The following is a 13,337-nucleotide window of genomic DNA, read 5'->3' on the forward strand; positions in this document are numbered from 1 at the left end:
CCTAGAGACTGTCTTTTTATGGTCAATGTGAAAGGCCAAAGGGAAACTAACCTTGCCTCGCAGCTTTGATATTAACAGGCTGAAATCCACCATTTAGCGCTGAGGAGTCTATAATATCTGACTCAAAGTCCCGGTGGTTCTTCCTGTAGATGAATAATGCGACGATCACTGAAATAGCCAGGCACACGATCACGGCTATCACAATCCCGACATAGAGAGCTACGTCATCTGAATCAGGAGCAGCTGGGGGAAAAGTTGGTGGGTTGGGGTAGAGAAGCATAAAGTATTAATTACGGTCTCAAGAATGTATGAAAGCGTACTTATTCATTGCTATCCTTTCCTACAGATGCATACTACCAGTTTTATAGGTTAATTAAAAAACTGCTTCAAAAACTCTCCACTTTTAGTAGATATTTATATTTATTAAAAATAATTCTCATAGCTGTTTTCTAATTCTTCATCTATGTATCTCTCTTTCTTGTAAGGAGGTAGAATAACATACTGTTTATAACCGGATGAACAAGGAAATTTAATCAAAAGAGGTATTCACCATAGCAGTTCATGGTGAAATTATCAATGCTAATTCATCAAGGCATGTGATCATAAAACAGACTCTCTTTCTTCCTCCCCTGCCCCTTACATTGAATGTTTCACTTTTTAAAAAGCAAGCCAACCTTAAATTAAACAAGCACAGAAAATGGCAGTCATCTTCTGAATCTGATATTCATCAAGCATATTTCTTAAGGGAAACGTATATGCCAAAATTTCATGGCCTGAAAGGGGGCTTAAGAGCACATAACTCAGTCTTCAGTCAATCACAAAGTTTCCATCAAGATATTCACTGTGATTGCTTGTGTCGTTTAGAATTCTCCTGCATACACATACAAATATTCAGGAACGGATCTATGATTAGGCAGAGTGAGGCAGCTGCTTCAGGCAGCAGATACTGAAGGGTGGGAAGGAGACACAGTTGTGAGTGCCATGTAGCCTGCCCTGTACCCATTACGCTAGCTGGCTGTCCTCAATTGCAGGTGAAGATACTTTCCGTTCACCAGTACTGCAGTAAGATTCAACTGCCAACCCAACTGGTTTCTTTATGTCCCATTGGGAAGGGTGCCATCTTGTCTTTCACCTCAGGCAGCAAGATGGCTTGAGATGGCCCTGCAGATCTCTCTTGTCTGCAATCCACACCCTTGCAATCCACACCAGGATCCGCTTATGTGGATTGCCCCCTCTATTGAAGGGACAGGGAAAGCTCCATGGGCGCTCTCATGACTAAGGGGCTGTGGGTACGCTGCTGCTGAATAGCACGGTATGCTTCCTCTAAAGCAAGGTTGGAGAACCTATGGCCCTCTAGATGGTGTTGGGCTCCAGCTTTCATGCATAGTGCAATAGGAATGATTGCTTCAGCAGAACGTATACTAAATTGTCAGCTAATCACAACTGAAAGCTCACAGCTTCCCAATGCCAGCTCTAAAGCCATGAGTGGACCAGCCATTATGGAAGCTCTGCAACACACCAGGAACCTGATGGAAAGTGTCACACAACTGACAAAGAAATGTTTCCCAAAGGCTCCTAATCAACAATAAATAAAATATCAAAATAACTGATTTTTTAAAAAAGCTCTTTTTCAAGACTGACTTGAAAGCGATGTTGGGATTTAAGGTCCCCTCCCGCATTTATGAGCAAATGGACAGAATTCAAGGGGTTTGCCATCTGCCAAGCAGCAGAAAAAGCGTACAGCAGCTGGCCAAAGAATTAGGAAAGGCTCAAGAGTTTCTCCTGCCTCCAGTGTGGGCTGACAGCGACAATCCAGTCAACTCTACATATAACAGAAGAATAAACAGAAATGTCGCCATGGCTTGAAACACATACTGGGGATGGAGTCTGAACCATATGCACAAAGCAGGGTAATACAAGCTGAAGGACTGCCTTTCTTCCCTGCGCATCTGTCCATGCATTAATAGTGTTTGAAGGTTCTTCTTCAACCCTCTGAAGTGAGGTGTCTGGCAACTGGTGGCTAAGTCTTTTGGAGCTAATGTGTTCTAGCTCTAGAATGCTCTGTGTACTTGAATGTCTTATCAGCAAAAAATTGGTCTCTCTGTGAGTTCCTAGATCATGCTTCATGGTCCTGCTCTAAATGTGGCTTTATGCTGTTGTGATTCTTTTACTTTTAACGTATAGGACAACTTTTTAAATGGAAGGGCAGAGTTAATACTGACTCAACAAGAAAGAAAGCAATGTACAGAACATATCTGAGTGTCCAGAATGTTTCACATAAAATTATCCCATGAACCCTTACAAAAACTCTGTAACATAGGACAGTACTATTAGCTCCATATTGGGGCAAAAGCTTAGGAACAGTAGTTTGCCCACCAAGTTCACAGCTGAACTGAGCTAGAATTTCCCAGCTACATTTATTCTCAGAATTCAGTACAGATTCAAGTGCTATAAAAACCTCTAAAAGCAAGCCAGGATTTTCAGTAGTTCTCCTGAGGGAGCCTGTCCAGCTTGTGAGAATTTTCACTATCTGCTTGTAACACATCTCCTTTGCTAATCCCAGTGTAATACTTAATGCCACTCTTTGCACATACCCTCCCTCAAGGTATCTTTCCAAAAGGCTTAAGTATGTAACACAAATTTGATGCAGAGTTTTGATGTAGAGAGGGACAAAAATCCCACCATTATTATTTTCAAGCAGGCTAAGATTAGGAAATGCAAACACATCAACAATTTTTTTAGCAAGCCACTTTGTATTCTTTCTGTATAAAGATAACACTTTTCTAAAAAGAGAGAGAGAGAGGAAAACACACTTTTTTTGTTCTTTGCTTCCTTTAAACTCCCCAACAGAGTCCTAGCTACACAGCTGAAAATGGAGAAATCTCCAAGAAGGAATGATCAAGTTCAATTTACTCTGTGCTAATGGAATTTAAAGGCTCCATTTTGCAAATGTTGCCACTTATTCTATTCAGCCTTCTCAAACAAGAGTAGAAGCAAAATCTGCCAACCATATATTCCCTCTTGCGAGTTTCTCTTCCTTAATACAAATCACATGTTTGCAGCCATGTTTTGCTTCCTGTTCTTCGGCTTCTGTGGGGATCTGAATACACTTCTCTCTGTCTCTTGCTTCCACATGTTTTCCTGTTGTCCTTTTCTCATCCCATTATCTACACTGGTTTCTTTAATGTAGCAGCCAATACACCTCTTTAAAGCTAGCAAAACACATACAAGTTAGGCTGAAAGTAAATCTTGGGAGCAGGAAATTGGTATCTAAGAACATAATATCAAACAACACTTACAAGACAATCCATATTCATTCTGGGTTCTCTGTTCGGTTGAAATAGGGTAAATGAAACCTTTAAAAGAAAAAAAAGATGGGAACAAAATCAAATTAACAAAGGGAGCTTTTTTAAAAACAAAAAACAAAAAAACCAAACAACACATGAAGAATGGTTTAATTCAAAAAGAAGAAAAAAAAGGAAAGGAAACCCATGGTACTTTAAAATTCTGATTCAGCACACTATTATAATTTTGCATCTCCTGTCTGCTCAGGAGCCTCACTAAGAATTAATAAGTAGGCAGATTGAATTTCAGAGCCAAAAATCGGTCTCGAGTCACTAACTTTGGAGTGCTTAAAGTCTTTCTTTTATTGAGCATAAACTCTAATGGATCTAATTTATTTCAGACATCAAGAGTCATTAGCATATGGAAAGTCTTCTTCCCCCCAATCCTTGCCATATGCTTTAATTCCCAGGACATGTTCACTGGGGCTCTAAACAGTTTTTTTTATTTAATTATAGTAGCTTGCTGTTGGCCTAATAGAACTGAAAGAGACCTGCCGTCATTGGTCAGAGGTTAAATACCCATTTACAGAGAGCTCAGCCCATGCAAAAGCCTCATTCCCCCTGCCCCCCCCCTTTCCCCTAGATTTCCGGGGAATGGTTTTAACCTCCCCTTTAATAGAAATCCAATAGGAATTCTCCAGGGAGCAAGCAATTTGCCAGAGAGTTGGAAATGGAATGTGTTCCATTTGAGATCATTAGAAAATCAATAGGAGCCTTGAGATTGTAAAGTAATTTATTTTAGATTTTGAAGGCTTTGTGTAATATTGACAAAATCATTGCACAATTCACATTTTTTATCCTAGAGACAAATAGCAAGAAAAGTGACTTTCTTCCTGATTTCCTGTGATAATTCAATGCTTCTAGGCAGTCTGCCCTGTGGCTCCTGTGACAGAGAAAAGCTGCTGTTGTTGTTACTTTGTGCCAATACAGACATGATTATTTGGAAGTAAGTTCCTGCTGAGACCAATAGGACTTACTCCCAGGCAAACAGGGCACCAGCTAGAGTGAATTTGGCCCCACCTGTGTTCACAAAAAAACCACCCCTGTGCCTAGATAGAAAAATACTGCAATGTTGGGCATGTGGGAAATAAAATGTCTGAAGACTGCTAGAAGTTGCAACCATTTCTACATGTACATCTCAACTCCTGGACTCTAAAATATGGGCCTATGCAACTTCAAATGTGTGGCTCAAGAAGCAATTCAAACAAAGCAATACTAAATGGAGGACATGGTGTTTTGTGTAAGGTAAAGGAACTGTAAAAGATACTGCAATATGTAAGAATTAAGATTTTATGTGGCTAGACATATCTTCTGAGGTCCCTGTCTATTGAGATCAAGCAGGAACCTTCACTGTACTCTTTTTGTCACCTGCTAAAAAATTCTTGTTTAGGTAAGTCAACTCAGATGCTTAGAAAGTTAAGGTAACTAAAATATTTTAACTTTTGTTTGTTTGGTTATGAATTTTTCTTGAATTTATTGTTTTATCTTTTCTTGCTTTGAGGTTTTTTACAAGCAAGTGGTGTATAAATTTTATGAAACAAGCGCATTGTAGACACTTTTTTAGCTTTGGCTACACTTCTCAGGCACGTGTTTTCTTGACTATCACTTGCAATCCCACCATTTTCAGCCTCAGACCACCATGAATATGTTAGTGGAAATAAACAAAGTGGACAAAAGAACGGACTTGGCTTCTCAACTTTACACTCTGACACTTTCACCTGTGCCAATAATTCTATTTCCCAGGCAATACTGAAGAAAAGCAAAAGAGCAAAGGGTGTGGCTTAGTGGCAGAGCTCATGATTTGCATGCAAAAGGTCTGAGGTTCAATGCACAGCATCTTTAGGTATGGCTGGGAACGAAACCCATCTGACACATTGGACAGCTAGTGTCGGTCAGTGTTGACAATACTGAGTTGGATGGACCAATGGCCTGACTGGGTATAACCGGCTTCCTACGTTCCAAGGGTGATAGTGCCGCAAGGGTGACAGAGTGAAATTAGATCACTATGAGACCCAAGAGTTGCTTCTAAACTCTCAGTAGATTGAATGTTAATGGTTGGGTTTTGTCTCTTTCCATACATACTTCCTGTTATTGGGTTTGGCTTCTTATTAATGAAAAGGCTGAACCATTCCATAACTTAGATTTGCTTTCAGATTCCTAGCTGATTCACATTACTCCCGCACAAGGTGCCATCTTGAATGGCTTCCAAAGGGAATGGAGAAATTCATCAAGGATAAGGTTATCAATATCTAATAGGCATGATGGCCATATAATACCTCCAGTGTGAGAGGCAGTATGTCTCTGAATCTCAGTCGCTGGGAATCACATGTGGGGAGAGTGCTGTTGCACTCAAGTCCTGCTTGTAGGCTTCCCATAGGCATCTGGTTGGCTGCTGTTAGAACAGGATGGTGGACAACATGGGCCATTGGCCTGATCCAGCAGAGCCCTTAGGTTTTTATGAGGGGTATGCAACATGTGGAAACCATCAACGTGGCAGCCAGATAGTTCCCAAGGTCCTGTTCACTAGCCATTGACTGTAATGTGAAGTGATGTATTGCCTTATGAAAGAGCCATTGCAGAGTAATCCTACATCAATTCAGCTCCAATACCTTGAGCTCAATCCAGCACACCATAGGCCCAGTGCCCACATGCAGAACAATTCCACAAGGCCAAAGAAAGCCTTGATTCAGCTCTCCACCTTTAGAGTTTGTGCATGGGCACTCAGTGGGAGTTATGCACAAGTCTCTAATTCCCTATAATGGTCTGATGCTCTGAATATCCACATGCATGTGCCACAGGGAGAGGTGGCAACACAATGATATGGGATGCCCCATGTAAATCCCTCTGTGCTCTAAACATAGCAGACTGGATTGAGGTTAGCTCCAGCTCTTGAGTGGTCAACTGATGTCAGATCTCATGATGCAACCTCAACATAAGACTAAGGGTGGGGTGACCATGTAGCACAAACCACTACCACTAAGTGTAAATGGTGATTTTGCTCTGTGTGATTAGGAAGAAATAACTCTATTTCAGTATATGCTGTTTATACGTATCAACTGAACGCAGGCATTTTGAAAAAAATGCTCATGGGCGATTAATATAACAGCCCTCACAACTGTTTATACACAAACACTTTTGATAATAGGTATTTACTTTAAGTCAGAAACTTTAGCACCTTTCTGAAATTACATTTTAATTCAGAATATTAATAGGTTTGGGAGGGGCAAGGAAATTATTTGGGGGACACAAACAACAGGCGTTTGGTGTCAACTGCTTCATAAGATGTGAGCCTGGCCATCTCTCTTTAGGGTTTTTTTTGTGTTTTTTAATGCTTGGCAATCTGATCTTCCATATAATAAGAAAGGACATTTTCTTCAGATAATGAGGCAAATCTGCTGAGATTAGTACCTGCAATAATGAAAAATGACTTTTCTCCCAGCTTCAAAGTGAGAACAGTGCAAAGCAGGGATTTGTAGTCTCTCCTCCTTGATCTATTTTGCTCACAGTATCAGCACTGCGGCATGGCAAGTACCTGAGGGACTTCAACTATCATTGCCACATTTCTTTACTAGGGTAAATGTAGAAAAAAGTGCTGCTGAATTTGACTCCACAATAGTTGCTGGCTCTGTTGATCTGTGCCTGGAGCAGCTGGTGTCATAGTTGGTAACTTGCTTTGAGGGGGAAAAAAGTAATTTAAGATGCCTCAAGTGGCTTTTGATGAAACAAAAAAAAAATTATTTTCAAAGGTTCTATCAGTGTTTGTTGCTAACTTCTTGTGTGTTTACTGTAGGAATAGTTAAAGTGCTGTTAGTTCGACACTTAGTTTCTTCCTTGCATTTAAATGAACATCTCAAATTATTTGGAGGGGTGGGAATTATTCATTCCAGTTTTAAGAAGGAAAAAGTAGGGCACAGCTAGACTTAAGGCTCTGTTGAAACATCCATTATCATTTATGGGTCCCCCCACTTCCTCCCAATACTGAAAATGATTTTCTAAAATCCACTTTTGGCTCTATTTCCAGTTCTCAACTTTGTAACACAGAGCTCATAGTAAAAATGACATGATTGTCAAAGCAATGTAGAAATTGTGGTATGGTTGTGAACGGCACACCCAACAAAGTCTCAAGTACTTGCCGTGAAATCTCATGAGTGAGAAGCAAATCTTGATGGAGATTGTAGTAGGGGTTTTTCCTCCTAGTAAGCCAAATTAACCAGAAACGTAAATGCCTCTTGCCATTTAATATGCAGGTCGATAATCCACTCATGCAATAGTATTTCCCTTTCCAATTCTCCAAGTCTTTGCAGGCACCGATTCAAAAAAAAATTAGTTTGGAGTGTTGGAGGCTGGCAATTATAGGTATCACAGGTGCTTGTGGAAGAGGAATTTAACCCTCATTCAGTCCTAAGATGAAAGTTAACTTTATTGCCTTTGACTGCTGCATTTCCAATAATTATCAACTCCTCCCCCAATCTGATATTTGCATTTAAAAAAACCTGAACCTTAAATGCAAAGAATCATTTAGCAATCATGTCTAGTTTGACCTCAAGCATAGCAAAATTTGGCACAAAATGCAGCAGCAAAGTATCACAAGAAAAAGCTCACATTATGGGGGAAACTATTTCTTTCTGGTAACCACTGGAAAGAACTCTCCCAGTGAAAACTAGGTGTGTGCAAGGGGGAGGCAAATCATTCCAACATGCATTTGTTTTCACTTTAAAAACTTCAATGTGTTTCATTTCTTATTCTACGAAAGCATTTGTCCTGTAACAAAGTTCACTGATCCCTGAATTTTTGAATTTTATTGATTTATTGATGCTGCAATTTATGTTGTATTTTATGCTGTTTTTAAGTCACATTTTAATCAATGTTTTATATTTGCTGTTAGCCGCCCTGAGCCCGGTTTTTAAACTGGGGAGGGCGGGGAATAATAAAAATTTATTATTATTAATTTATTATAGAGCTCTAGGGGCTGCAGAAAGACAGAATAGACAATGTTTTCAAGGTAACTCCTAGTAGGATTTTTTAACATTTTTATTAACATCTTATATTAAGTTTTTGTAGGATTTATGTGGCATGCAGGACAGCTGCTGTTCATTCTAAAAGTCTATCTTGGGGACCAGAACCTGAGCTGAGTGATCTTTGATTTAGTGTAGTCAAATTTCAATAAATCAAGTTCTAAAGCACACTAGACCTACCCATCCTCTTTAGTAGATTCTGCATGGATCTTTCCATACTCTATTTTAGTTATAGTGACACCATTTACTTATGACCATAATGTTATATCAGCTTTTTTTTTTTTTTTATCTAGATAGTACAGACTTAGGCTGCTATCTGGCTCATATTATTCCCTCTTCCATCTTTGATACCCAGTAGGGAAATTTTACATGCATGCATTTGAATTTACAGTGGTACCTCTGGTTACGAACGCTTCTGGTTACGAGCTCCGTTAACCTGGAAGTAGCTGCTTCTGGTTGTGAACTTTGCCCTAGGATGTGAACGAAAATCACATGCCGGAGGCCCCATTAGCAAAAGCACGCCTCAGGATAAAAGTGGGCCTCCGGAACGAAGGGTGCTGCTCGAGCGCCGTCCGTAAGCCGCCGCTTGAGTGGTGCCGTCCTTATCGGTGCCACAGATGTGCCGCCAGGTGGTTTGCCCTGCCCCTGTGGACGGTTTGCCCCACCCCTTGACACCCAGCCCTGGTGCCAGAGAGCCTTCCTTCGCCACTGTGTACAAGTTCTCATTCATTTAGTGCATCTGATTCCTAAAAGCCACATAGATCAGCTCATCGGTATTGACAGCATAGGCTTTGTATGCAAAAGGTTCCAGACTCAATCCCTGGCAATTCAATGCGGAACTGGGATAGAATTCTCTTAAAAACCTGGGAGGATGACTGCCGGTCATAGGTAGCATTGAGCTAGATTGCGGTGGGTAATTTCCAGTCCATGGGCTAAATTCAGCCTGGAAGGGGACCCAAATTGGTCCACCAACCCTTTCTTGGCAAGCCACACTCACCTGCCCCACACCTGATGTTATCTGTGATGTCAAGTGTAGGGCAGGTATTGATGTTGCTCCAAAGGAACCTGGGAGCTTAAAGTGAGCTCCTTTGCTGGAGCCAGATGTGCTTCCACGACCCATCAACTGATGCCCAGGTCGAGCGGACTTTGCACCAGGAGCAGGAAGAGTATTGCTGCTAAAATGAAGGAAAAGCAGCTTCATCAGAAGTTTGAAATGAAACTGCTCCCTCCTTCTGCAGCCAGTGTGCCTTCAAAGAGACTCATCACCTGACATCATTATGACATCATCAACTGGCATCATTTGGTCCATGCTGGTTAGGGATGATAAAATTTTCACCTGCTGAGAGGGGGAAGTTCTCCACCTTTGAACTAGATGGGCCAGTGTTACAATGTCTTTATCTAATAGCTTCCCATGTCTACCTTGTTCAACCACTATCACACATGTGTTCACACAACAGAGGGAGTAGGAGTAGATTGTGGACCTGGCCCAATAAGGCAGCCCTGACACAGAAGTAAATTATGTTAGTACAGAAACATGTTGCCCCCATGGATCTTTGTTTGCATGAATGCTTTCCTGCATATAATTTAGTGCTTGAGTGCCATATCAAGTGCAGAAAGCCCCTGTGTGCATGTGCTTTGCATCTGGATGGTTGGGAATGTGATTATGCAGATAGGCAGGTATATTCAGAGTGACTTATTCCATTTTAATACAAAGGCTCATTTAATTCCTTTGTGTGCACTCAAGAGGGTTTCACTGTGATGATCTTCCAAGAAAACTATTTTATTTTTTGCTTTTTTAAAGCAACAACAACAAAACAACAGCAAAAGCCTCCTTTCTTGCTTACTGCAAGCTAATCTGCTCAAGGGCGTGATAGGTTCACATCACTAATATCATGATCTATAATCCATTATAGCTTTTAAAATAAGCACAGAGGGAATCTGAACACATATTGCATAGGGAAGGCCTGACATGACCACTTAATTATGCAGGGCTATGTGTGTTGCCAGATTAACATTGTGTTGTAACATTACTACAACACAAAAGACAGAGTTGTTAAATTAACCTTTCTTTCCCCTCAAGGAACAGCTTGGAGGTCAATGTGCAAAACATAAAGAGAGCAGCTCCTGGAGAGCTATGACTAAATCCATAGCTCAGGATTTATGGGCAAGCAGCCTGTTCCCCTGGTATGTGTGTGTGTGTTCATGTGTGTTACCCACTGAAAAAGCAAACAAAAAACAGCATCATAAACAGGACTCCCTGCTTTAACTTGGATGCATGTTTTAAAAAAGTATTTGCACATTTTAAAGTGCTACCAGTCTGCATGCTAGTTAGTGGAGCATTAGACTTCTTCATACAACTAAGGGATTAATTTGGCCAGCAAGGAAGACTGAAGCAGTAGTTCACCTAGATTAACCTTTGCTGCAACCTGAGTGGCATTTTGGAATGGGAATCTGGACTAGTCTCAGTCTCACCTCTGACATACAGTATTAGCAGTTTTAACATTGCAGGCTTGCTGTAAATCGGGTCCTCCCTTAAAGAGGACACATGTTGCAGAGAGACCTGGCAACTAAACCCTGTGTTGTGGGTGGGTTTGATTGAATAGCCACAACAGCCAATTGGTAGGTCCCTTGATGCTGGGTTCAATCAGGCCAATGGGACGCAAGCTAAATGGATCAAGGGACCTATATATACCTATGCATGTGACCCAGAACTTCCTCTTTCGGTGCGTGCATCGGAACACCTGCCCACCTCTCCCTATATTTAGGGCTGTGCGCTTGACCTTGCTATGCCGTCGTGTGTCATCTGTCGTTGGGACAGGGGCACGGCAGCAATTTTCCCCACTTGGCTGATGCCATTTGGGTTTTGCCTGCCGCGTAGCAAATCGTCACAACTTGTAAGATTGCGCATAGGCACTGGTTCATGTGATAGGGATGGGAGAACGCTCTCGCCATCCCTATGTGAAGGGTATTCCACTAAAGGAATCCAGGGACTCAATGGTTTGGTCAACCCCTGTGAGGGGGTTGTGCCCGTGCCTAGGTCCAGGGGGGCATTTGGGTGGCGGAGATAGCCTGTTTCCGGCTTTCTGCTTATCCAGGTGTTCACGCTAGGCTGACCTATGCTGGTGCCCTGGGTCAGTGCTACCTGCAACAGTGGCCTAAATTCTGCCAAAAACCAAACCAAAATTTGAGTCTTGTCTGAATTTATTTAAGGGGGAGGTTTAAAGGTCTGAACACGCAAACTACTCTCTCTCAGCACAGCCCTCCAACCTGCAACTGAGATATAACTGAGACTGACACTGCAGGGTTTGCTGCAATCTTTTGCGGCTGCTTGGGTGGATGACCTAGGGCATACTTGTGCTTATGCCCAGCCCCATTAAAATCTTGGATTTCACAATTTTTATTGTCATCTCTCTATTCTGTCCTGTCTTATCAGTATGAATAGAAAGAGACTCCTCTCTCGCTCTCTCTGTGTGTGTCTTTCTCCTTTGCTCTTCTTTCTTTGTAGCTACTTGATTCTAAACTCCCTTCCCACCTTGTTGTCTGACTTTCAGTCAGTCTCCATTTTGGATTCCTCCTGCCTTGGGGTTCCCATACTGCTCAACCCTCCTGATTTAAGTAGAGTATCCCAGCTTCTGATTGGATCCTGGAATGTCCCATCAGCTGACTCACGCACAGGGGGTGCCGTAATAATGATGTAGAACAGTGTGTGAGAGATGGGGATGGCAAAATTTTAGTGTAGCACAGGGCACCACTGAAATTTGAGAGCCCAAGGTCCACCACTGAAGGAGAGGTGGAAATTTCAACAGAAGTGGACTGCAGTGAAGCTACAGATCCATGACATAAAAAAATAATAATATATTCCTCTGAAGTTGATAAAATACTTCATGGTGTGAACTGATCTGTTTCTCCCCCACTCATAAAGTTAAAGGGACCCCTGACCATTAGGTCCAGTTGTGACCGACTCTGGGGTTGCGGTGCTCATCTCACTTTATTGGCCAAAGGAGCCGGCGTACAGATTCCGGGTCATGTGGCCAGCATGATTAAGCCGCTTCTGGCGAACCAGAGCAGCACACAGAAACACCGTTTACCTCCCCGCCGGAGTGGTACCTATTTATCTACTTTCACTTTGACGTGCTTTCGAACTGCTAGGTTGGCAGGAGCAGGGACTGAGCAACGGGAGCTCACCCTGTCGCGGGGATTCGAACTGCTGACCTTCTGATCGGCAAGTCCTAGGCTCAGTGGTTTAACCCACAGCGCCACCTGCGTCCCCCCCCCACTCATAGCATACTACTATTAGTCAAGGATATTATTCAGCTGAAGTGATAATGTTGCAATCCCATGAAGACAAATCAGATTTGGTTACATGACTTCACTAAGACGACAATTCAGAGTTAGGGCAGAAAGCTTTGCCCTCGCTCTGAACAATTTTGGTGAACACTTTTGCCTCTCTTTGCAGCCCCCAATGCTACCCCTCTGCCTCATGCTGTGCATAAACATGGAATGCCTGAATAAGGCTCGTATATATGCAAAGTTTATTTTGCATGTAGAAAGTATGCTTAGGACTGCAGCCTTATTCTCCTGCTTAGGAATAATTTACTATTTTATACGTGAAAATTGCTTTTCCTTCAAGTAACCACAGGGGTCCAACAATGAGGTCTAGGGAAGAAATAGCTCTTTGTTTGGAGGTGCTTGCTCACTCTAGATCCAAAGTTCTCTCCACAACAGGTTCGTGGGGTGACACCAGTGCTTATATATATATATATGTGTGTGTATATATATATATATATATATGCTTTCGTAGATTTTCACGGGTACAGGAATGCAGGTTTTGGTGTCCTCGGGTGTCTTCCCGTGTAAAAGTTGGGGTGTCTAGGCGACGTTTCGACGAGGTCTCACTCGTCATCTTCAGGCTGGTGCTTTCGGCTTCTTGTTACTGGAACAGAGCAGGATCTCAGTGTTTGAGTTCCTATAAATACTG

At 42.0% G+C, this 13,337-nt stretch overlaps 1 protein-coding gene across 2 annotated transcripts in view; it reads right to left on the reverse strand.

Moving 5' to 3' along the window:
• UNC5C (unc-5 netrin receptor C) overlaps window positions 1-13,337 on the reverse strand; it is a 307,445-nt gene that overhangs the window by 38,795 nt on the left and 255,313 nt on the right. Inside the window, exons 8-9 of one of the 2 annotated variants that reach the window (XM_083398293.1) lie at window positions 3,300-3,356; window positions 52-243 (exon numbers count right to left, since the gene is read on the reverse strand). In XM_083398293.1, the coding sequence (XP_083254419.1) occupies window positions 52-243; window positions 3,300-3,356 (249 nt within the window). The remainder of the gene's footprint in view (window positions 1-51; window positions 244-3,299; window positions 3,357-13,337) is intronic. The other variant, XM_083398294.1, reaches the window with a different exon arrangement.

The sequence above is a fragment of the Podarcis tiliguerta genome (assembly GCF_965153285.1).
Source record: "Podarcis tiliguerta genome assembly, chromosome: 9".
Taxonomy (NCBI): domain Eukaryota; kingdom Metazoa; phylum Chordata; class Lepidosauria; order Squamata; family Lacertidae; genus Podarcis; species Podarcis tiliguerta.